Genomic DNA, 25903 nt, shown 5'->3' with positions numbered 1-25903 from the left:
GTCTTGTTTAAAGAATATAAAGACATTATATTTTCAATTATACAAATAATGGTATTTAACTTAATTGCACATAACCAACGTTTCGGTTTTAACGAGTTATTTTGTCCCTAAATTGTTGTGTTCGAACACGCAAATATGGAATACTACTAATAATAAAACCAATACTAAAACTACGAGACTGATATCTGTCGAATATAAACCACTAAATGAGTACACGAACTTGTTGACTATATGACCCAGTTTTTAAATAAGATATACACATACGAGGCACTGAGTGGGAATGATGGAAATAGTCCACCAGAGCTACTGGCGATAACGAGCTGAACAAAGTTCAAAACCACATACAAAGTGCCGTGCGGAAAATGAGCCAACACGTACATAAAATAAAGCCTTTTCGCCAATAGAAAATGTATTTTTTCTTACAATTAATGAGATTGGTATTTAAAGTATATAATTAACATTTTGAAGCTTAGCTTCCCGTAAAATAAATTGACATCGCATGCATGATGTTTGCATGTAGACATCCCTAAATTTCTTTGATCAATACACATGTTTAAAGTTCGAGTATATTTAAGCATTTTCATTGATAAAATATCTTTAGAATAAATAAGATGAACCACTTGAAACAATTGAATTTGTTTCTAAGTGAATTGATTTGTTAGTGGAACGATACGTTTCGTTATTATTTTAGTTTGTAAATTATTGAATAGAGTCATTTCAACGTTCGCAACTGTTTTAAAAACGTTTTAGTCTGACATGTGGTTTGTCCAACTTTTGACGGTTAAAAGAACAACGTTCATTGAAAAGCATGAGCATTAATTGAATAATTTTATAAAACCGCTGGGAAATAAACAAATCTTATAAAAAGTATGACTTTGAGGAAAAGGCTTACATTGTGTTACGGTGTTCATTAATCAAAAACTCTTCGCACAGGAGATAATGATGTGTTAATATCAACTATGCAATTAAATAATACTTTTGAACAGCAATTGTAATAATTGTTCCTCAATTTGAACAAGTTTACGTTCATTGTGACTTAAAACGTTAATCGAAGAGGTGTCAGAAGAGTTCAAACCAGAAACGAACTTGTCCCAGGTCGTCACTAAGAAACACCGACAAATCTAGATTTTGCGAAGGTCGCATTCTTATAAACTCGTGAGCGCACCGGACGACCGTTTTTGACCTTGTATTAAACGTAATTCATGCGAATGGTCTTTGTCTTTATCTTATTGACTGGCCGATGTTCCAACTATTGTGGTCCCTATAAAATATGAACGAAATAGACTGAACGCAAGACAGTCGAAAGAGCGCAGACATGGTATGTTGATTTTTTTATTGTCAAGAGGCGGTGTTGCACTGCACCTTGGTGTCAACCCAACTGTGGTGCTCAACACCAAAATAGATACAATGATAAAATTGTGTAAAGTTGTTCATCGCAAAATAGGAAAATACCTGCATTACTTAATATTGTGTTGTTACTTTTAAAACGCTATTTAGTTCATACACCTGGAGACTTTTCTAAAGCAACACTTTTCAAACATGAATATCTCCGTAATGAAATAAGATTTGATTTAAAATTGCACTTGTGACTATATTCTGTGCACGATTACGATACAATCTTTCATTCTTGACAATTGGGCGCTTTTGCACGTGGGGTAGGTGTGGTTTCATCTTTTAGCACGTGAAAATGGTGAAACGCAAAATGATTCTAATTTTATTTAAAATTCTACATTTTAGGTGGGTTGATACACACACAATTTCTGTTTTGAACAATCAATATGTCTCGTATCAAATTTCAGGAGCGCAACAGCGCAATCGGCATGTTGCCCACTTGCTGAAACATCCGATCGTCACAGATGAATGATTTTATCGTTTGCTTGCACATACTGTAGTCAAATGATCACATGTTCAATTGAAATCAAAATATTTACTCATAACTGAGCTATCTAAGATCGAAAAATGCTGCGTTTGAAAGGTCAAGTGTAGTACAACTCTATATTATTCCAATTTAGTTTATATTTCATCATTCTCTGTGGGGTTTTAAACCAGGAAACCATAGAATTAATTTGAAAAACAATATCGTTCATATGAGTATTCATGAGCAAAATGTTGCAGGCCGGTCGGTCAATAAGACGTGTAAGTTAGTGCGTTTTACTTTTCACATTATTACTTTACGATGTATGATTTTGAGAATTTTACTTTTTCATTGATTTGTTTTTATTTGTTATGTTTGATATTTTACTGTTGATCAATTTTAGTTAAATTTACATGAAGTATTAGATATGTTTGAGTTAGTCTTAGTCCAAATTTCAACAAAATCCGTTCTAAAATAAGGCAGCTATATCAATTTGAATACGTGTTGCGTTAGAAAAGTCTCCAAGTGTAATTTGAATGTCCCATTAGAAACCGTTAAATTGTTACTCCCAAATGACCCAGGATCTAATTCCTGCGTATGCATTATTATTCAAAGTGGCATTTAATTGAAACTACTGTAAAATAACTTTATATTAATTCACATGCATTTATTTCCGCATTACTTACGTCTGTGAACAAGTCCCTCTATATATGAACCAACTATTGTATTGTTTCTTGCTTCATAATTGTACATTGATTACCTGCTTTCATTTTAAAGGTCTTTGCAGATATTTTTAAATATTGAACGCAAATTATCAGACGAAAATGGAAACAAGGCGAAGTCTTTATTTCAGTTCTTCATCAGGTGTTTGGTCACTTTCTGCGTGGTTCTAGTGAATGTCGGTTCTATCCACGCAACGCCGCTGCCGAACAGCGTCCAAGCAACCTCGCCGACAAACGACGTCCATGCAACGTTGACGACGAACAACGTCCAAGCAACGTCGCCGACGAACAACATCAATGCAACGTCGTCGACTCCGAACGACAACCATCAACCTATCCAAGGTAATGTCGAAATACGATTTGAATGTAAAACCACATGAAATAATGATCACTATATATGGTAGTAATATTTGCATAACACCAACATTTCTAAATGCTCCTGTCGTATTTGATTAAATCTTGATCCAAACGTAATCAGGGGTTGTCTGATAACCATCGGAGTTTACAATATTAAATCAAGAACACTCGAAGTAATAATGAATATGGGGCAGGATTTATCGGACCATAACTTCACCCTTTAGTGTACACAGTTAGAAAAACAAGTTTGCTGGAATAAGGGCAACAAGTATGTTCTTCGACGTAATTTGGCAAAGAAGACCCTCTAGAAAAAGCAAACAAATCTGCGTATTATTTTAGGGAAGTTGATGCACATTAATATCGTTTGTAAAGGAATATATAATTTTCAGTTGTTCAGTTGAAATCGAATGTGAATTTGAATAAAATATAATATCGATAGTGCGTATTGGTATTCATGATCTGGTATTCATGTATTTGTTGGGGCTTGTCGAATGTAGTTGTTTTGCTATTCTAATGTACAGGTCTTATAAGACGCAGTTGTTCTGTTATTCTTTTGTGATTGTTCTACAATTCTTAACTTGGTAACGGGGGCGTGTCTGGTGTATATTACATGCTATTCTACTGTAGTTGTCTATATATTCTTATCAAGGTGTTGTGGCTTTTCTGATGCAGTTAGTCAGCTTTCATTGCAGTTGTTCAGTTGGTTAGGCTTGGCTGACGCAGCTGTTCTATTATCCTACAGTAGTACTTCTGCTACTCTTCTGTATTTAATGAGGCGTGTTTGATGCTGACGCTCCGCTATTCTTCTGTGGAGATTTTCAACCGCAAGTGCTCCGTTACTCCCAGGAGTTGTTTTACTTTTCTGCTGCAGTTGTTATACTTTTCTTCTGAAGTTATGTTGTCATTGAGGCTTATCTGATGCATTTTTCTGTTTTTAAGATGTAATTGTTATGATATTCTGCTTTAGTTGTCTTCGTTTCTTCTGTAGATGTTATGACTTATCTGATATATATGTTCTTACCTGTTGATGTAATTGGTATGTTATTAATATGTAGTTGTTTTGCACTGACGCTACATTCAGTGGTTTCCTTTAAGTTCTATTTCTAGTTGGTTCTGTATTTTATGTGCAGGTATGCACACATTATGCAGCTGGTTAACAGTTTTGTTGTTGTTGATTTCATCGTCGGTTACATTTGTCTTTTATTCCAGTGTAGTTGGTATGATATTCCTTGGACGTGAATCTTCTATTCTGATGTGGTTGTTCTTCTATTTAAATATTCTTATATAGTTTTGAGAGTTTTCTTTATAGTTTATAGTATAGTTTAAAAACTTTTCTGTGTATGTGTGATTGCTATTATGATGAAGTTGTATAAGCTATTTTTATATAGGTTGCTATTGTGATTTGGTTGTGTTGTAGTTCTGATGTAGTGGTTCTGTTCCGCTATTTTGAAGTGTTGGTTCTGCTATTCAAATTGAATTGAATTGCTATCATTCTGTTTCTTCTTTTAGTTTGTCTGCTCACATCGCACTGTAAAAGTTATTACATAACCTAAAAATAAAAGCAGGCAAAACTCTTTGAATTACACATTTGAAATCAGAAAAAACTGTTTCATAAGCCTTGAATACTATATTTGGTAAATAACCGTTATTTTGGACATTCATTCTACTTTTTCGGGGTTAAAAGGTTCCTTTAAGGTCAGTACATATAAAACTCTAAAAATGTATCTTGTTATCGGGTTCATTCAGGGGCATATCCGATCACAATTGGTAAAATGGCGTATGCACTCAATTGTGTTTTAAATAAATATAAAAATGTATGAGCCGCGCTCTGTGAAAAGGGGGTTTAATGCAAGTGTCGTATCAGATTAGCCGGTGCAGTCCGCACAGGCTTACCAGGGACGACATTTTCAACCTTAACTTGATTTTTGCTAAGAAGATATTTTTTGAAACGAAAAATGTCATAAACGCGGAAAGTGTCGTCCTTGATAAGCCTGTGCGGACTGCACAAGCTAATATTGAACGACACTTTACACACATGCATTAAACCTTTTTTTGACAGAGTACCGTCCAATACCTAACTTTGAAACGAAATGTTCGCATACGGATATCCCGATGCCGTAATTAGGTAGACATCAATATTCACCAATGTCTTAAATAGCATGGGAACACATATAAGTAGGAATCGGTGTCTTAATTGTCATACAAAGGCGTGCCTTTGTTAGTTTTTAGAAGCGCTTTCATCATAATTTTAATGTTTATACATAAATTATGTTAACATTTGTAACTGTAATTGTCGACCTACAGGCAGTTAAGTCTACTAATCACCTTATCGTTATGCATTTGTCACATTAATATATTTTCATTTGACATAAAAAGATACCCGTGTACTAGTTGATCACATTTTTAGAACACATAAATGTAAAAGTAATTTAAAGGGAAAGCCTAAAGGTTGTTGTGTTGAAAACATTTTGTATTAAATTTAAAAATAAAACACCAACAACAATCAAACAGGAATGTGTATACTTTTTCAAAAAAGTGTTTTGGTATGGCGACTTTGATTGGAACACCAATACACGTCTTATATGTAATATTATTGTTCATGTTCAACAAAAAACATCTTTCGACTGGGGGCCGACAAAGTATAACGCATGAGGGTTCGCAGGGATATTCTACGCAAACACGTTCTGGTCAGGCCCCGTGTTCACAAAACGATTTTGCAATCCAAAATCGATTTTAACTGACATCGATTTTCATTTTTGCCTATCAACTACAATGGAAATCAATTTTCAGTGACAAGCAAAATCGATTTTCGATTGCAAAAAAATGTTTTGTGAACACGGGGCCTGTTTACCTCCACTTGTAACAATTTAAATTTGAATTGAATGATCAATACTATCAACTTTGTTTCGTTTCAATATATTCGGATGAGTGCGCCTATGTAAAATGAAGTTCATGTAAAACTTGCTGCTTCGTCATACATCACATTGCGCATATGAGTTCAGTTTTCTGCGTATCTATTGTTGTTGCATCGAAATTGCAAGAACGTCCAAATGCGTTCTTACCAGACACAAACTGGTCCCTGATCGTCGTGAAGCTTAACCGAAACATCCCGACTTTGTCGAAATCGCATTCGTGAACCATTTGGAACCGGCAGAAATTGGCGACTCTGCGGATACATGTCGAACACGCTTCATTGGCCAGCTCCGAGCATTGTCGTCCGATAGTTTCGCGAATTTTGCAAATGTTTTATCGGAAACTCTTATACAAAGCATCGTGTTTGCCTCGGATGGCAGCCTAAAGTTTGCGTTCTTATAACAATAATGTACACATTTGTTTAATGTCCTTAAAGGGATAGTTGCATATTTGTGTGTTCAAATATATTTGTAAATATTGTTTCAAAATCCAAAATGCATTCCGTATAAAACAAATATGTTTTAAGGCTAGCATTTTGCTCGGACAAATAAAATTCATTTGTCAAACATAGTTCTTCCCAGAACAGAAAAATAACTTCAGTCAATTCATTATAATTAATAAAAAGTTTCGCATATTTTTTTATCCAAAATATGTGACAGTGTCTCTTTTTAACTTTGACAATGACAGAAATTGGAACAGTAATGGAGTGGAATTATTAATGACGAACGAGTGACTCGATGTAGTTTATTTGTTTTTAAAATACGTTTGTAATAGCTTCAGTCTTTTCGATAATTAGTCTTACCTGGACACAGTGTATTTATATACTTCCTTAACGTGTTAAAAATATACTGTTCGGTTTTTCTAATACAAAAATAAATTGAGTGATTGAACGAGCACAATCTTAACATTTGCAATATTTTTAAATAAGAATAAATGCAATAAAAATGGTTCAATAGAAAATTGCCTCCCCGGGGTTTAAGCCCGGGACATCCGAAAGTGATATTTGCAAACTTATGGAGAAAAAGCATTACACACGCTTTGTTATGTTTCTAAGTTGATTGATGAAATATTAATATACAACCGTTTTTTACAGGTTTGTTTCGTCACTTTTGTTGTTTTCCCTGTCTGAACATAATGCGTACAGTTTGTTTTGAATCTACACCTTTGTTTACAATTCTCAATTTGCTTAACTATGAACCAGTCTCTTTAACAAAAAAGAACAATATCAACAAGGGTAATCCGTATAAGACAAATCATCGTAATTAGGTTTATTGAAATGAATGTGTCAATAAATGGTTTTAATAGGAACACTTTCCTTCTTGTTTTTGATATTTTGGAATTTGAAACTAAAATATTTTGTTAACATTTAGAATACTTGGTTCCAATAAAAGAAGCCTTCAGGTACAAACTGAGTGCATGTTGCTCACATGTAACTGCTGTTATTTTTATTCTGTATAAAACTAAGAAGGGAAATAACATACAGGCTTTAGATAACAAAACGCTTTTAGAATTTCGGAAAAGAGAGTTTTCAGACAAAAACAAGTTGGAAAATACTTTTGATATCCCATTTTGCGAATCTTGCGGAGTCCAAAGAACCAGTCAACTGGAAAGTGTAGTGATTATGAAATATATCTCGATGAGCCTACTTCTTGACTGCGAAAGCTATACGTAAAATAATCGATTAATTACTACTCGTCGCTTTCATTGAATACATGCGCCCAGTTATAAACTAGACCCCGTGTTCACAAAACATTTTTTGCAATTTAAAATCGATTTTGCTTGTCATTGAAAATAGATTTCCATTGTAGTTGATAGGCAAAAATGAAAATTGATGTCAGTTAAAATCGATTTATAAACAAGGGGCAAGTTTTACCAAGGTTTACCCCTCAATCTTCTGTCAGGCCAAACACTTACTCAACACAAATTATTTTAAGAACACTGTTTTATTATTTACTACTATTACGATGTTATTTTACAAACAAATGAATGTAGCTAATGTTGCGTTTTAGTAAGATTGAGTTGTTTAACTCTATCAGCGTTTTGATTCCCTATCGGTACAGGTCGCGCTGCCTCGGGTCCAATGTGCATGGACTGCAAGCGTTTACCATCCCCTAGCGACTGTAACCACGTTATCAAGTGTGCAGAACACGAGGTGAGTTTCAACTCAGTTGAACTAACACAGTTGGTTTAGGCCGTCCAAACTAAAGACGAAGTATGATGCCATGACTGGTGAAAACGGATTGGCTGCTAATGTTAGTTAATCAAGTGCAATTCATTAAAATGCGTTAAAATCATACATTTTCTCTCGGTTTAGAAAAAATAATAATCCAATACAAAAGTTATGTATTTGTGCGCACTGCTAACCATGTGATAGCCAAAAGTATACTAATTGAAAAATATATTTATATTATAGAGCCTTGACCATAACTTTTTTGAAAGTATTAATTGTGGATAATGAAATATTGCATATAGAAAACGGGCTGAGCTCTGGCATTCGACAAAGTTCTAATTAAAATACAGTATTACGTCCGTTTGCTTCAACTCAAAACCAATTAATTATTAATAGGGTTTCTTCTAAATCGCTGATCTTTTTCCTTCATTTAGGTTTGTTACGTTACCCAATTCGTTTCCGATGGAGGGCACGTGTATTATGATACGGGCTGCCAGGCTTCTACTGTAAGTTACATATCACACACAATGTTCAATGATACGGGTGGTCAGGCTACTTCTATAATTGTTCTGGTCCGCCAATCGACTTCAGTCAGTTATACACCTAACACGTGTTGCATGAAATGCAATGGGATACCAACGCAAGTATGCAATAACAGTTCTCAAACACATGTGTAGGCCAATTTTCATGTTAAAGAAACTGTAGAAAGATTGAGAAAAGCATCAACATTGAAATGTTTATTTGGAGCAAAATGAAAACAGCCATTCGAAACGTTTACAGAGACTGTGTCTTTACGCAACTATTGATGTAAATGTTCTATCAGCATATCCACCTATGAATGCTTCAGGGGAAACATAGTCTAAACCCAGCAAGATTATTTACAGAATGTTTACTTACTAAATATTGGACTGTTATTATTAATTCAAATAATGCACATACTTCAAAAGTTATATAACTTATAACAAAACATTGATTCCTATTTCACTCATTATTTCATTTTATGATAGACTACGATGCATTCGAATATTGACCACATATTGTTATACACAATCCAACATTTATTAACATCTAAAACAATATATATATGATCGAACCGGATTGAATTCGCGAATAAAACATGGTCAAGTAACATGTCCAACAAACGAATTCGTGCGAGTGTCTATAAACATATTATCACATAATGCATGCATTCTTCTTAGGCAATATTTACACATTTCGCCCAACACCATATGAATATACTTCAGATGTTTACGAACTTGCAACATCCTCCTAAAAGGAATCCATTTTCGATAACATATTTTTATAGACCATACACTCCTTAAATCCGTTAAAGAAATGTACAAAAGAGATGACTCACGCGAAAAAAATAAACATGACACACACAAACTAAATCTAGTAATAGTATTATTATTGTTGGCTGTAATAGTTGTAGTTGAAGCAGTGTGACTATGTACTTGATTTGAAAATCGCAATTAGCGTATGACATTCACAGAGTACTTTATGTGAATGCTTAAACCATTGATATGAATTGAAGTCAGACTATCACTAAATAAAGCAGCGATAGAAACCGGCGTAAAGATAACGATTCTTCCGAGTGTCCACACCGAAGTTATACAGCATATTGTTTCACAGTATCGCCATTAGGTTTAAACTATGATTTATTTCAACGTCGTGAAAAACAACAATAATGCCAAGTTAAGTGTTTTAAGTATCAAGAATTCCTACGATATATTTGGTATGTTTGTAGTTATATCTTTTGTTTTGTCTAGATAAAGACATCAAGTTGAACAATATCATACAAGAGGGGGTCGGGTTAAGGAATGTTCGCAACGCACTCAAAATTGAACGATCCACCATTGCTCGTGGCATATATTTATTTACTGCAATGCCAATATTGTATTTTATTTGTGTTTTCAAAGCGATGCCCAGTTAATGACTGGGTTAACGACTCCGTGGTCATTCGGCGAGCCCCTGGGGACATCGAAACGTGCATTGAATGTTGTCAAGGCAACTACTGCAACCTCCAGGGATGCAGTTCACAACGTAAGTCGAGCAATGATTTTTCAACCAATCCTCGTTGATATTTTTTATAGTGCGTGCTTACTAGTATTGCAAGCGCATGCAAAAATAAAATAAATATTGTGTATTTGAACGGAAACAATATTTTACGGTTGCCTGGCTTTGCCCATGAAAAAGCAAATATTCATTATACATCTGTTATCTTTTTATATTTGCGTTGATACGTAATAACTTGCGTTTACATTTGTTTTTTGTTGTGTCAATAATTATTAGCCTAGTGTGGTGTTAGGCTGGCAATCAAAGCGGTTTAAAGCCTCAACCTTTTCTACTGGCTGTTCTAAGGTGATTTTGTGTGTTCATGTTGTGTTTCATGTTTTGGCCTGTATTTTAAATGCAATTTGCCACTTGTCTTATATAAAAGACTTCCGGAGGTTTACCAAGACATTATCCATGTGTATTTTTTGCGGAGTTTCCTTTTCATGTTTTGAACATTTCGTGTTTAGTGTGTCAATTGTGTAATGCTATACGGCGATAATTTGATGCGATATTATGCCCGCAGTCGTGACGAAGACAATCATATGGTTGTATAAACCCTTGTTCACACACTTTCATAGAATTAAATAAGTTACAGAAAGTTAACAACTTCTAGAACTAATTGGAAGCATTAAATGTTTTAACAATATTTCATCGATCCTAAAAAAAAGTATATATCTATAAATAAGATTCGAATATGAAAAACATTGTTAAAAGATGAAATGATAATACGCTTATATCGGTTTTCTTGAAATATTTTTTTAAGATAGCATTTAAATAAGGTTTTAAATCCGTTTGAATTGCACAAAAGTATCGCGGAATTAGATCAAAGTGATGGCATTTTTCGTTTCGTTCGTTCAACGTTTCCTTCATATTATAATTATTTTTGCTTTTTCCATCCGTGCAAATCGTAGTTATTTTGTTATTATTATTGTTTCGTTCAAAACATTTTATTTCCGTCGTTAATAGGTGTGCGAGCTTCGACAGCATCCGACTTAACACCGTACACGTAGTTTCACGCAATAAATGCATATTAAATTACATTTAATATATTTCAAAATTGAATTACAATATGAACAGATTTCTTTGAGTAATACTTCACCCAAACAACACTTCTAAAGTCCTTTATTCCTATCAAAACAAATGTTAAGTTTAAAGGTCTATTGTATAAACATGTTCCAGTATAAAGGAATGCATATTTAGAAAATTCGAAAAATGATCACATCCAGAAAATAATTCAGTCATTAACTGTTTGACATTATTACATTCCAAAAATGTGTGGAGACTAGTCTCACACTCAGTTTAACAGAAAGTACAAGGCAGAAGTAGTATATCCTATTGTAAGTAATAAGGAGTTTGTACCTATGATTATATGTACGCTTTTATATTTAACCACTGTAAATGGGTATAACGTGTCAAACGAAAGGTCATATAAAAAATATGTCGCCATTCGTTTGTTTCAATATCATAAAAAATGTATGACCACTTATGGCGTGTCAAACGTTGCAAAATTTAATGTTTCCATATATATGTTGTATATTTGTATATATATATGTTGTATATTTCCATTTTTGTGTGGTATAGTTGCATATATATGTTGTATAAATTCATATATATATGGTAAAATCCGATATATTTATTGCATTACAAAGATATGTTGTATAATTTCATATTTATGTTGGATATTTTCATATATATGTTCTAAAAGTTCCTATATGTATGCAATATATATATATGTTGTAAACGTCTGATATCTGTGTTATTTAATTTTCAAAACATTTGTGTGTTCTAAACTTTCATATGCGTGTGCAATAATTCCATATGTTTGTTGTAAAATTTCCATACATATGTCCTATAATTTGCATCCTGGGAAATATTTTTAACGGTTATGACTAAAAAGCGGATATGGCTACTTCGAGCGTAAAGTGCGTCTATGTGTCTTCTTCACGAGTGAACCGTCACGATGAGTTCTATTTCTCACATTAAACAGGCGGCCATTATCCAAGTAGCAGGCTTTTTCGGCCTAGGCCTAATACCTGGGTCTATTCGGCTTCAGCCTTATTCGGATCAAATTCAACTGGGCTTATTTGACCCTATTTTTAATTTAACATGTTCTTTTAACTTAAAGACCATATCGTTTTCTCCAGCTCGAAGGCGCTCACATGATAAGCACTTTTATGAGAAATTCTACCAACTAAACTGATCGCACAAATTCCGATTGATTCTCGTAAAGTTTACTAAACCATACAACGCCATAATATATGTTTCACTCGTTCTTAAATTGTTAATAACTTAAATATTCATTAAATTGTATTTGTTAAATTTCCTGCAAAAACCATTACCTCCGAGGTTACATTCCACATGATTGTGATTCCGTCAAATGAAATCCTTCGTTTGAAATCGGTTTGACTGAATTGCGGGAGGTGCCCCTTTCCAAGGACAGGGCTTACTATAAACAGAAAGGGCCCCATATGTTTTATTTTGAATATTTTTAAATAGATACAACAAAAATGTACAAATAATCTATTTAAATAACTCATACAATATTATTGAAATTTCAGCTTTAATATTTATGAGTCCTTTTCCTTCCACTTAAGCCCTTTACGCGGGATTTAGCCATCTCCGCTTTTCAGTCACGCCTAATCAAAATATTTCCCATGATGCAAATTATAGACAATATATATGAACATTTTACAAGAAACATATGGAATTATTGCACACAAATTTGAAAGTATTTAACACACATATATTTTGAAAATTATACAACACAAATATCAGAATTATACCACATATATATATAAAAATATTGCATACATATATACACTTTTAGTACATATATATGAAAATATCGACCATAAATATGAAATTATAAAACATATATTTGTTATGCAATACAAATATAGGATTTTAACATATATATATGAATTTATACAACATTTATATGCAATTACACCACACAAAAATGGAACTATACAACATATATATATATATATATATATATTATATATATATATATATATATATATATATATATATATATATATATATATATATATATATATATATATACAAATATACCACATACATATGGAAACATTGAATTTTGCAACGTTTGACACGCCATAACCACTCCTTTATAAACACTGGCAAAGACTCTTCTTTTTCAAATTATGACATACATATGTTGAGGACACTTTGTATTTGACGGGATGGACCGGACGCTTATTGGATTAAACGGCTTCGTAAAGCCATTGTGAGGGGGCCTCTGAGCGTACTGTATCGTGTAACTGCCTTTAGGATGGACCGTAGGCTTATTGGATTAAACTACTTCGTAAAGCCATTGTCAGATAGCCTCTGAGCGTACTGTAACGTGTAACTGGCTTTAGGATGAACCGTAGGCTTATTGGATTAAACGGCTTCGTAAAGCCATTGTCAGTGAGCTTCTGAGCGTACTGTATCGTGTAACTGCCTTTAGGATGGGCCGTATGCTTATTGGATTAAACGGCTTCGTAAAGCCTTTGTCAGATAGCCTCTGAGCGTACTGTATCGTGTAACTGCCTTTAGGATGGACCGTAGGCTTATTGGATTAAACGGCTTCGTAAAGCCATTGTCAGTGAGCTTTTGGGCGTACTGTATCATGTAACTGCCTTTAAGATGGACCGTAGGCTTATTGGATTAAACGGCTTCGTAAAGCCATTGTCAGTGAGCTTCTGAGCGTACTGTATCGTGTAACTGCCTTTAGGATGGACCGTAGGCTTATTGGATTAAACGGCTTCATAAAGCCATTGTCAGTGAGCATCTGAGCGTACTGTATCGTGTAACTGACTTTAGGATGGACCGTAGGCTTATTCGATTAAACGGCTTCGTAAAGCCATTGTCAGTGAGCCTCTGAGCGTACTGTATTGTGTAACTTCTTTTAGGATGGACCGTAGGCTTATTGGATTGAACAACTTCGTAAAGCCATTGGCAGTGAGCTTCTGAGCGTACTGTGTCATGTAACTTCCTTTAGGATGGACCGTAGGCTTATTGGATTAAACGGCTTCGTAAAGCCATTGTCAGTGAGCTTCTGAGCGTACGGTATCGTGTAACTGGCTTTAGGATGAACCGTAGGCTTATACGATTAAATGGCTTCGTAAAGCCACTGTCAGATAGCCTCAGAGTGTACTGTATCGCGTAACTGACTTTAGGATAGATCGTAGGCTTAATCGATTAAACGGCTTCGTAAAGCCATTGTCAGTGAGCTTCTGAGCGTACTGTATCGTTAACTTCCTTTAGGATGGACCGTAGGCTTATCGGATTAAACGGCTTCGTAAAGCCATTGTCTGTGAGCTTCTGAGCGTACAGTATCGTCTAACTGCCTTTAGGATGGACCGTAGGCTTATTGGATTAAACGGCTTCATAAAACCATTGTCAGTGAGCTTCTGAGCGTACTGTATCGTGTAACTGGCTTAAGGATGGACCGTAGGCTTATTGGATTAAACGGCTTCGTAAAGCCATTGTCAGTTAGCTTTTGAGCGTACTGTATCGTGTAACTGCCTTTAGGATGGACCGTAGGCTTATTTGATTAAACGGCTTCATAAAGCCATTGTCAGTGAGCTTCTGAGCGTACTGTATCATGTAACTGACTTTAGGATGGAGCGTAGGCTTATTCGATTAAACGGCTTCGTAAAGTCATTGTCAGTGAGCTTCTGAGCGTACTGTATCGTGCAACTGCCTTTAGGATGGACCGTAGGCTTATTGGATTAAACGGCTTCGTAAAGCCATTGTCAGATAGCCTCTGAGCGTACTGTATCGTGTAACTGCCTTTAGGTTGGACCGTAGGCTTATTCCATTAAACGGCTTCGTAAAGCCATTGTCAGATAGCCTCTGAGCGTACTGTATCGTGTAACTGCCTTTAGGATGGACCGTAGGCTTATTGGATTAAACGGCTTCGTAAAGCCTTGTCAGTGAGCTTCTGAGCGTACTGTATCGTGTAACTGCCTTTAGGAAAGACCGTAGGCTTATTGGATTAAACGGCTTCATAAAGCCATTGTCAGTGAGCATCTGAGCGTACTGTATCGTGTAACTGCCTTTAGGATGGACCGTAGGCTTATTGGATTAAACGGCTTCGTAAAGCCATTGTCAGATAGCCTCTGTGCGTACTGTATCGTGTAACTGCCTTTAGGTTGGACCGTAGGCTTATTCCATTAAACGGCTTCGTAAAGCCATTGTCAGATAGCCTCTGAGCGTACTGTATCGTGTAACTGCCTTTACGATGGACCGTAGGCTTATTGGATTAAACGGCTTCGTAAAGCCATTGTCAGTGAGCTTCTGAGCGTACTGTATCGTGTAACTGGCTTTAGGATGGACCGTAGGCTTATTGGATTAAACGGCTTCATAAAGCCATTGTCAGTGAGCATCTGGGCGTACTGTATCGTGTAACTGCCTTTAGGATAGACCGTAGGCTTATTGGATTAAACGGCTTCATAAAGCCATTGTCAGTGAGCATCTGAGTGTACCGTGTCGTATAACTGCCTTTAGGATGGTCTGTAGGCTTATTGGATTAAACGGCTTCGTTAAGCCATTGTCAGTGAGCTTCTGAGCGTACTGTATCGTGTAACTACCTTTAGGATGGACCGTAGGCTTATTGGATTAAACGGCTTTGTAAAGCCATTGTCAGATAGCTTCTGAGCGTACTGTATCGTGTAACTGCCTTTAGGATGGACCGTAGGCTTATTGGATTAAACGGCCCTCGTAAAGCCATTGTCAGTGAGCTTCTGAGCGTACTGTGTCGTGTAACTGCCTGTAGGATGGAAAGTAGGCCTATTGGATTAAACGGCTTCGTAAAGCCATTGTCAGTGAGCTTCTGAGCGTACTGTATTGTGTAACTGACTTTAGGATGGACCGTAGGTTTATTCGATTATTATTAGATTACATGATAGATACTCATACGTTTAGTTCCGAAGGCAATACATTATGATGGCAATTAAATTGGAACAAACAAACATTGACATGCTTGGGTGAACGTTTCATATTGATCTAAAAAAAGTAAAAGGACTTAAAGGGACTGTCAACCACGAATGACGAAAAAAGAAAAGTTCATAAATACCGTATTTTTTACAATTATTAGTTTATATTGATTAAAATAACACGACTGGTACATTACATTACTTGAAAAAAGGTGTTAAGTTTCCATATTTTCAGTATATTTGGTAATAAATTTTACTTGGTATGTCTATCAGGTAACTACCAGTTAACTATAAATAACGCAAGTATATTGATCATCATCGTCACGTGGTAAACCCAGGACTGCAAATTGTGCATGCGTAGTGAATTGTTTTTATTTTATATATAAAATGATCAATACACTTGCGTTATTTATAGTGTGTATATCGTTATGTCGCCTATATTCGCTATGTACTTTTGATTTCACATCGCGAAATTTTATTACCAAATATACTGAAAATATTAACTTTTTTAAGTAATGTAATAAATCAGTCGTGATATTTTAATCAATATAAACTAATAATTGTAAAAAAAATCGGTATGTAAGAACTTTTCTTTTTTCGTCATTCGTGGTTGACAGTCCCTTTAAGTCCTTTTACTTGTTTTAGATCAATTTGAAAGGTCCACCCAATCATGTCAATGCTTGTTTGTTCCAATTTTATTGCCATCATAATGTATTGCCTTCGGAACTAAATGTATGTGTATCTATAATGACCACTTTGTGTTCGACATGTATTTTAAACGCTGAGTAGACGGACGGACGCCACTACATCTACATTCAGTTTGATAAAAGCGTAGTTAATAAAAACGTTTAAGAACAGTTATAATTTATTACAATAATCTTTTGATCACCACCTTTATATTCTTTTGTTCACATAGTTTTGATCATTCGCGGTTAACCATTCCACACAAAATTAAAAACAGTTCGTTGATCTCTGTACATAAATTAGGTGGTAGATTTTGCCAGGAAACAAAAAGATTATTTCAAATTAGTAATGCTAAAGTTTTAATAACTTGAATTCGTCCAATCGGTGTTAAAATCCTTTAAGACTTGTTTGTATGGCTCTTATTTTTATTATTTTGTCTCTATTATTTAGTCCTTTTATTTTTTTAGATCACTTTGAAATGTTAACCCAAGAATGTCAATGCTTGTTTGTTCCAATTTAATTGCCATCATTAGGTATTGCCATCGGAACTAAAAGTATGTTTATCTATCCAGACCACTTTGTTTTCGACATGTATTTTAAACGCTGAGTAGACGGACGGACGCCAGTACATCTGCATTTAGTTTGATAAAGCGTAGTTAGTAAACACGTTTAATAACAGTTCTCATTTTAATATTATTCCCAGCTATACCAGATATCAACATCCGTGGACCAATGTGTTTTCAATGTGATGTACAGGACACACTTGACTCCTGTGAGACCGTGGTCAACTGCGGACCGAGCAACGTGTGTTAAATTAATTACAAATTGAGTCACGCTCTGAGAAAAAGGGGTTTAATGCATATGCGTAGTGTTGTCTCTGGTTAGCCTGTGCAGTTTGCACAGGCTAACCAAGGACGACACTTTCCGCTTTTATGCTAGTTTTGGTTGAAGAAAGCCATTTTTTAGCAAACATTTAGTTAAAGCGGATTGCCGTCCCTGATTAGCCTATCCGGACTGTTAGGCTTATCTGGGTCAATATTTTACGCGCATGCTTTAAACCTCATTTTCTCAATTTTGTTGTTTTCATTTTTATTTAGAGAACATTTTATTACCAAATATATTATAAAAGCAGCGTCATGCGAAAATGGATCTTATGCATTTTCACAGTCTGGTCGGGAGCTACGCGGTCCGTAAATGAGACCACGAAACCTCACAGCGAACAGAGTAGCTCCTGACCGAACTTCGGTTCATAATATTAATTCAATTTACATTTTGTTATGAATGTTATCAATGCAGATCCCTACAAAAAACATCGAACTTTTGGATCAAATAGTAAAAACAATAATAACATCAAAAATTATATATATATATATTTTAGACGTTATTATATTGTACATTTTTACAAGAAATGATTAAAGTAACTGTACGATAATTATTGCAAAAAAAAATATGTTAATATATTAACTACCGTAAATAACCAGGTTTAAATAAGATTTTTCCTATTATAGGATTTAATAATACTTTTTTTTCCAAAAGGGTTTAAGCATATTTTTATCGGTTTTAGTATTGTATTTTTCATCCAAAAGGGTTAAAGCAAACGTTTTCGTCGAAAAGTGTCTACGCATACTTAAATATCCCAATATTGTTTGAGCATAATTTTATCTTAAAATAGGATCGAAGCATCCTTTTACTTACAATAGCGTTAAAGAAAACTTGTATCTTCCAAATAAATATATAAATAATATTGTATTTACCTATAGGGTTTTATCCTTCTTTAAAAATTAAACATTAAACCTTTACCATACATTAATAGCTTCAGTTTTGTTAGTGCACGTGTGGCAAGAGATAAATGACAATATATCAGTAAAATAAGTGGGATGCCCTTATTGCTATTTTACTCGATTCTAGTTTTTAGACTATTATATAGTCATGCGTACATACCCGTGTAAAAGTAATGTTTGCAAGCTATAGAGCTACACAAATCGTAACTAGGATATTGCTAGCATAGAGGATAAAATTATCTGTCTATTTCAAGGAATGTTTCCTGTCTACCCTAGTCATCCCTCTTACCAACGAAGTGAAGTATACGAGTAAATGCATGACCACAATCGTAAGTTCTTGCATTACTACGCAAAACATATTATTCTGAACTGTTTAAGATTTTTTCCCGTTTATATAGAAGAGTCAGAACTAACAATTAAATCAATCCGCGGCTGTTTTATTGTTATTTAACCAAACATTATCTCATCGTTTTGTAAATATTCATTTGACGAAAGTTTATAATAACAAAACGTTGTTTGTACATGAATGTTGATTATATGCAGTGTATGGTCTGTTCGCGGAATGTTAAGCCTTTGTGTTCACAGGCGTCGCTTCCGACCTTATCAGTGTGATATTGCTTTGTGCAAAGGCGCTTCTTTTAAGATTTAGGCAAATGCGCATGGGGAGCATTGGAATCTTAAGTTAGTTGACAATAAATAAAGACAATACTTATCGATGCACCACTGTATGAGATTGAAAAAACACAATTTGACTTTTAGTATATAAACCTAGTGAGCATTTAAAAATATTTCAATCTTTTGAGGCTGTTACCTTACAACATAATCTGTGATACAGCTATCATGTATTAGCATATCGGTCGGACGATGCCCGTGACGTCACATCTCTCTATATATAGAGGATATGTGTTGGATTCGGTGGATTATCGATTTTAATTCACAAGTGATCATAAAATAATATTTTCACGAGTGGCGCAGCCACGGGTGAAAATGTATATTTTCTATGATCACGGGTGAATTAAAATCGATATTCCACCGTATCCAACAAATTTTCTTTTTATTTTATGCTTTTTTTTACAGTTTATATACATTGTTAAAGAGTTTAACAAAAGAATTTCGCTGGGATAATGACGTCATTTCGTCAAAGAAATGACGTCATTTCACAGTAAACAGTGAAAATTATCGATAATTTTCATTGATAATTTTTACTCTTTGAAACAGTGAAATTATCAGTTTTAATTCACTGTTATTTCTCTATAAACCTCCGGAAATCATAAAATAAAAAAATATGTTTACATGTTCTCAATTGCCATTGTCATTTGCTCACCAAATAGTTCATATCATTGCCGTATTCCTAGCATTCGTGCTTTCAAATATACTTCGTTTTAAACCATATTCATGGTGTTTATTTTTGTTTGACGAGAGCTCGAAACAAATCTTGTAAGTTACAAAACGTATCTATTTACTAAAATCACGGAAGAGTTGTTCGCCTGAAATAAAAAAATAACTTTTTTAAACGGGCATGGCATGCCACACACTCATGAGCTCAGATCTATTTAGTAACTTAGTCTCAAACTGTTTGCAAAGTCGATAGTGACTCAAACGGCTTTTCTTTACACTTTTGTTAGAACGGAAACACTATTTTATTAGCTTGAACCTTTTGATGCCATTCGGATGATATCAAGATCAGCTCGAGAAAATGATCGGCTTTGACAATTTTGCAGAATTGTCAAAATGATATACCCTTTTGGAGATAGGCTTGTGAACACTGTGAAGCTTAGTATATATCGCAGATCTAAAAATATCTCCTCTGAGCACATATAAAAGGTGTAACAGAGTAAACTGATAATTTGTAACTATGTTTGTTATTCGATTTAAAAAGGGACACGATGCTTAAAAATAATATAATATTCTACATTGATTGGTATCCGTTTTCGACAAACTGTGCAGACCGAGATATGGTCTCGCTTGAAGAACATCTCAAATTTGTTACTGACAATGACAATCGTAAATGTATTTTTATGTGAAAGAAAGGCAGCAATGTTTTACAGTACTTGTTATATGATTTTCCGAATATTTTGGTCAAAGGCGTGCGATACACTGCGCAGTTCCGGACTAATTGGGAGGAGAAGCAGTTCGTGTTTTGGCTGCTGCCAGGAAGACTTTTGTAACACGTGAGTCGTATATTCATAGGGACGATCAGACCAACAATAAATACAACACGAAAAACGGCATGACAAACAGCATAACAAGGAACAACAACTGAACAACAAAAACATCGAAGACAAACAAAACATATTACAAAGATAAAAAACAAATGCTGCTTACATTGATGATACTGCTGCTGCTGTTATTAGAATCTCGTGTTGTAAATTAAATTGTTGAAAATTCATGTTCCCTCTTGTACCGTTTATGATTTGTATCGAACAGGAAATCAAGGGTGCCTCGTCGGCGCAGTACATAACGTTTAGTAAACATACCGTACGATAACCATATTCAGTGCACTTAACGCTGGTAACCCTGTTTACTGTTTTTCAAAAAAATATTTCGCTGTTTCCGTGATGTGTGTGCGTGATGTAGTTGTTTTGCTGGTGTTTGTTTTTAAAGCCATTGCTCTCGAGCACAGTGGAAAGTTACCGGCACCGAATTTACATCTATATGTTCAAATTATTTTATACAGTATTAAACATGTATATACGGCACGTATACAAAGAGATATTGTAGGATAAAATAATTTCTAGTTAAACAAACACTGTCCATTACAAAACTCAATAAGTGTTTATGTATTTTATGTTGCACTTTTTTTTACAGCAATTGCTCTCGAACACATTGGGAGGTCAACGGATCCACATCCGCAACCGAAACGTCAACCACTCCAACCAAGCCGCAAACAGCACCACCCACCACCACCCGTTTGTACGTGCCAACCACAACGGGGGCGACCACCACCAACACCACCACCAATTCGAACGTGTCAACCACAACGGGGGCGACCACAACCAACACCACCACCAATTTGAACGTGTAAACCACAACGGGCGCGACCACAACAAACACCACCACCAATTTGAACATTTCAACCACAATGGAGGCGACCACAACCACCATCACCACCACCATCGCCCATGTAACGTAACATAACATATCTTTCTTAATTACCTATTAATAAATATACATCTACATGAATGTAAATCATACCGAAAACAACTACACATATAAAAATCATTGCTTTAGAATTTTACGTTCAGCAAATGCAATACATTGATGCTGTTTTTAAAAAAGCACATTATACTGTGACATTTGATGAATCAAACGTATATTTCTACAATAGCTACAAGTTTTACGCAACACAAAACAAAACAGGGAAAAACACTGAAATTAAAACACAATTACATCCACACTTCTTCATTAATTTGACTTTCCAACATGCTTTTTTCTAGTTTAATCTCTTTCTTTGCAGTCTAGTTTACTCTCATTCCTGGCAGTCTAATTTATTCTTTTTATTTCTCTATCGTATTGCTCTATCAACTTTATGCGACCTATTGTGATTTATAAATCACATTAAACACGTAATACTTCATTATGTTATGAAATGAATTTTGTTATTTAGACTTAGTAAGTAAATAGTTCTTTCGTCTCTGTATTTCAGACAACAACCCTCCGATTGGCTCAAGGTATGTTTATTGCTCCGTATATTTAAATAGTTTACATCTTACACGCAAAACTCTTTACATAACATCGGCAAGCTGGATTTCATCTTGTACGCTGTTTCATGAAGTAAAGGAATGCAATTACATGAGCAATTATAATTTATAATGCAAATATTTAATTGTTCCAGTGAGACGTCCATAGTTTATGAAAATTATTAAAACGTACGAATACATAGAGAAAGAGGTGTTTGTTTTGTATATGTTTCGTCAAACATCAACTTAACCGTATCCGAAAAACATTATCACTACTGTTTGCGCGTGCGCAGTGACGTAAAGTTGCCATGGCATCAGGCCCACATCAGGCCCAGGACACCTGCAAACAAGATGGAGGAAGTCTCGTTGTGTTCCACGACAAAGACCCGGGTAAAGAAGACTTCGGAAAATGGCTACAGTCCTTAACCAGTAGGTGTTATGCCGCAGTTTTCTCTCTCTCTCTCTATATATATATATATATATATATATATAGAGAGAGAGAGAGAGAGAGAGAGAGGAAGAGAGAGAGAGGAGAGAGAGATGAGAGAGAGAGAGAGAGAGAGAGTAGAGATAGACCTCCATTCAGACGTTGATGCTCTAGTCCCGCTCTCTCGCGCTCCTCATCTGCGTCTCGCTCATCTCTCTCTCTCTCGCGCTCTCCTCTCTCTCTCGCCTCTCTCTCTGCTCTTCTCTCTCTCTCTCTCTCTCTCTCCTCTCTTCTCGCTCTCTCCCTCCTCTCTCTCTCCTCTTCTCTCTCTCGCCCGCTCCCTATCCCCAAACAGCGAGAAACAGAGAGAGAGACAGAGAGACAGAGAGAGAGAGAGGGGGTAGGTTGATTACATGTACATAGGGTTTTAAAATAGACTGCATCCAGATTCATTCTAGCGGTGAGTATGCATTAAATATTTGACCACTGTTAAATTGCAATTTTACAAAATATGGGATCTACTTTGTAAAGATTCCATTTATGTGTCATTTTTAATTATTCCATATATTGTTTGTTACATATACTGCACGTCATCAGGTATACGGCATTTACAGTTTTGCAGTTTTGATTACCTTTAATGGACGAAATGGCACAAGATGTGGCTTTGAATGTATTTGCTGGGCGCATCATGTTGCATGTGTGGCACCGACTGGTGCCGCATGATTTTAATTCTCCCAGAACAGCTTCTATGAATTTTGGTGTATTTTGGCACGTTCCAGTATGCCCCTGATACTTTTTGGTCTTTTATATGCCAAAATGTGCTTTTCAGGAAATATATGTTACAGCTTGCTTGATTTTTCGATTGTGGTCCAAATGCGATCAATGATGCTTTTTATTTTAGGTAGCCCTGGATGGTAAGTGACCACAAACCGTATACGAGTGTTTGGCGTTTTGCTTTTGTATTTGAGTAGGTCTTCCCTTTGTAAATTGCCGGCTTAAGTTATGGATTGGGATACTTTCGTGTCATTGTATTCACGTCTGCATAGTTGTTCGGATAGCTCCTTTGTTCGGATTTTAAAATCTGATTTATTGGTACAAATCCGCCGTATTCGAAGGGCTACGCTAAATGGTATATTCCTACCACAGTGTGGTGGATGCCAGCTCGAAGGTAGACGTTACTGGTGACTATCTGTGGGGTTTGAATAAAGGTCGGTTATAAGATTGTTGCCCTCAATGCGTGAGACAGTGTCTAAGAAAACGTGTTGTTTATTAGATATTTCACTGGTGAAATGAATTGATGTATGAAAGTTGTTGGCATGTTCAAGGAATATTTTGAGTTTGTCTTGTCCATGAGACCACTGCATGTCTATATCGTCTATGAAACGCAACCAGCATTAAGGTGTCAATGGTACCGACTTCAGAAGCTTTCCTTCGAGTAGTCCCATGAAAATTTATAAATAAATAAATATAAAAGCTCATAATAAAAATAGACATTCGATAATTTTACTAATTTTTAATAATTAGGTATGTTTATGTTTTTTGCTCTTGGTAAAAAATAGACTTATGATAATATTAATAATTACTAAATTAAAGTGTTTGTATACAACAAGCACAGTTTTGCAGTAGAAACGATTTCATCAAAGGTCAATTTGGGAAGTGAAACACATTACATGTACATGTACATTAAATTTTTAATATATACTGGACACAAGTTATTTACGCACCATTGATTAATCACTGCTCTTATTTATAAATATAAATATATAATATATGTTTATAAAGATAAAATAACATTTAAAGTGATATTAGACGCATGTTTCACTGTTGAATTGAGCTGAAAAGAATTAACAGGGCAAAAGATTAAGTTAAAATGTGGTAACTTATCAATTATCTGCAACTCACCTGCTACCAGTTGTTAATAAAAGGATGTATATTATATTCGATATTTTACATGACTGTCCCAGTCTTCTAAGCCGAGCGGAAATGTCTTTTTGTTAGGATCGGAGTTAGTGTTCGTGTGTCGTTTGATAGATATTGTTGCAGGAAATTAAAATGATCCGTAAATCAAAATTGTGTCTTTGTGTCGTATGAACGAATCTGCACTAACACTTAATTCAGATTCACATCTTACATGCATGATCAGTTGTCCAACGAAAGTACGGTTGATATTCAAATGCATTATTGTTATTTTTCCGGGATATTTTTAGTATGCTGATGCTGCATTAACAAATATAAGTATATATGAAGTGAAAACACCAAAAATAAACCACGATTGCGATAGACACCTATAATAATAAACTGTTAGATACGTCCAATATCACTTTAATTAATAAAAAGTTGTAATTTAGTCAGTATAGACGTTCCTTTAACATTTACAGTGTAAAAGTATAAAAAGGGAATGAAATAAATACCACTGCAACATTAAGAACGAAGTTTTAAATAAACAAAAGTTCAACAAAATAATTTATACACAAATCAACCATAGTTATGATTCGAAGTATATTATGAAAATTAAATGGTTGTCCTATCACTGTGCGAAATTTTCACAAAAGGTTATTTCAAATACCACTATTCTCGATTGTATTGTCTGTCGTGCTTATGAAATAATGTTCAGTCGAATATGATATTCGTATAAATTTATACAGAAATAAGTGGGTTTAATGCCTTATTTCTCTTAAATGGTCTTATTTCAAAATTCCAAAATATTTGATCCGATCTTCACATCTAAAACGATTAGTACTGTTTTACAAATGAAATAGTAAATATTTATGCCACATTGTCGTTACATTTGTGTCATTTGTGTCATTTATGCTTGAATAATTGTATTATGAGGTTAAAAAAATGCTGTATTATGGTCCGTACTTGCTTGTTTTGTTTTCGTACACTCGCATGCAATATTATGTACAATTCAAACATATAAAATGAAACGTTTAAAGTTTCCTCTTCGTTTATGTTGTGTGTTTTTTTCTTTGCTATGTCTTGGTCTGAGCATTCAAAAATTAGTTAAAATAAAAACACACAAACATCAAGGCACAAACGTATTCGTTACAAACAGCAATACATTTTACAGTTTATCGTTATTGGGTGGGGGCCACGGACGAGGGCAGTAAAGGCAATTGGACCTGGGTGGACGGCGTGGCAATTAGGGCGGAATACTTCGGGCCGGGCGAGCCAAACAATTACGGATGGTCAAACGGACAACATGAAGACGAGCATTGCGCGGAGGCTTACTTTGACGGGCATCGCATGTTTTTGTACGACGATATATGCGAAACTGTGTCGAATTTCGTTTGCGAAATAAAGCTATGAGCATC

General features: G+C 35.0%; 1 protein-coding gene across 2 annotated transcripts; it reads left to right on the top strand.

Annotated features, from left to right (window-relative positions):
* Positions 1 to 1235: 1235 nt before the first annotated feature.
* LOC127837352 (uncharacterized) lies at positions 1236 to 25903 on the top strand. Of its 2 annotated transcripts, XM_052364311.1 has the most exons (11): positions 1236 to 1318; positions 2709 to 2919; positions 7908 to 7999; positions 8452 to 8523; positions 9937 to 10060; positions 17405 to 17505; positions 18737 to 18811; positions 21291 to 21606; positions 22129 to 22153; positions 22456 to 22591; positions 25660 to 25903. In XM_052364311.1, the coding sequence occupies exons 1-10, from the start codon at positions 1316 to 1318 to the stop codon at positions 22586 to 22588; spliced, it is 1152 nt and encodes a 383-aa protein (XP_052220271.1). In that variant the 5' UTR covers positions 1236 to 1315; the 3' UTR covers positions 22589 to 22591; positions 25660 to 25903. The 2 variants fall into 2 exon arrangements, 1 of the variants encoding a protein (XP_052220271.1); XR_008029247.1 differs by lacking the exons at positions 22456 to 22591; positions 25660 to 25903 and adding an exon at positions 20568 to 20653 and having other exon boundaries at positions 22129 to 22159.

The sequence above is a fragment of the Dreissena polymorpha genome, chromosome 7 (assembly GCF_020536995.1).
Source record: "Dreissena polymorpha isolate Duluth1 chromosome 7, UMN_Dpol_1.0, whole genome shotgun sequence".
NCBI classification, from domain to species: Eukaryota; Metazoa; Mollusca; class Bivalvia; order Myida; family Dreissenidae; genus Dreissena; species Dreissena polymorpha.
This window is presented reverse-complemented; position numbering and strand designations above follow the sequence as displayed.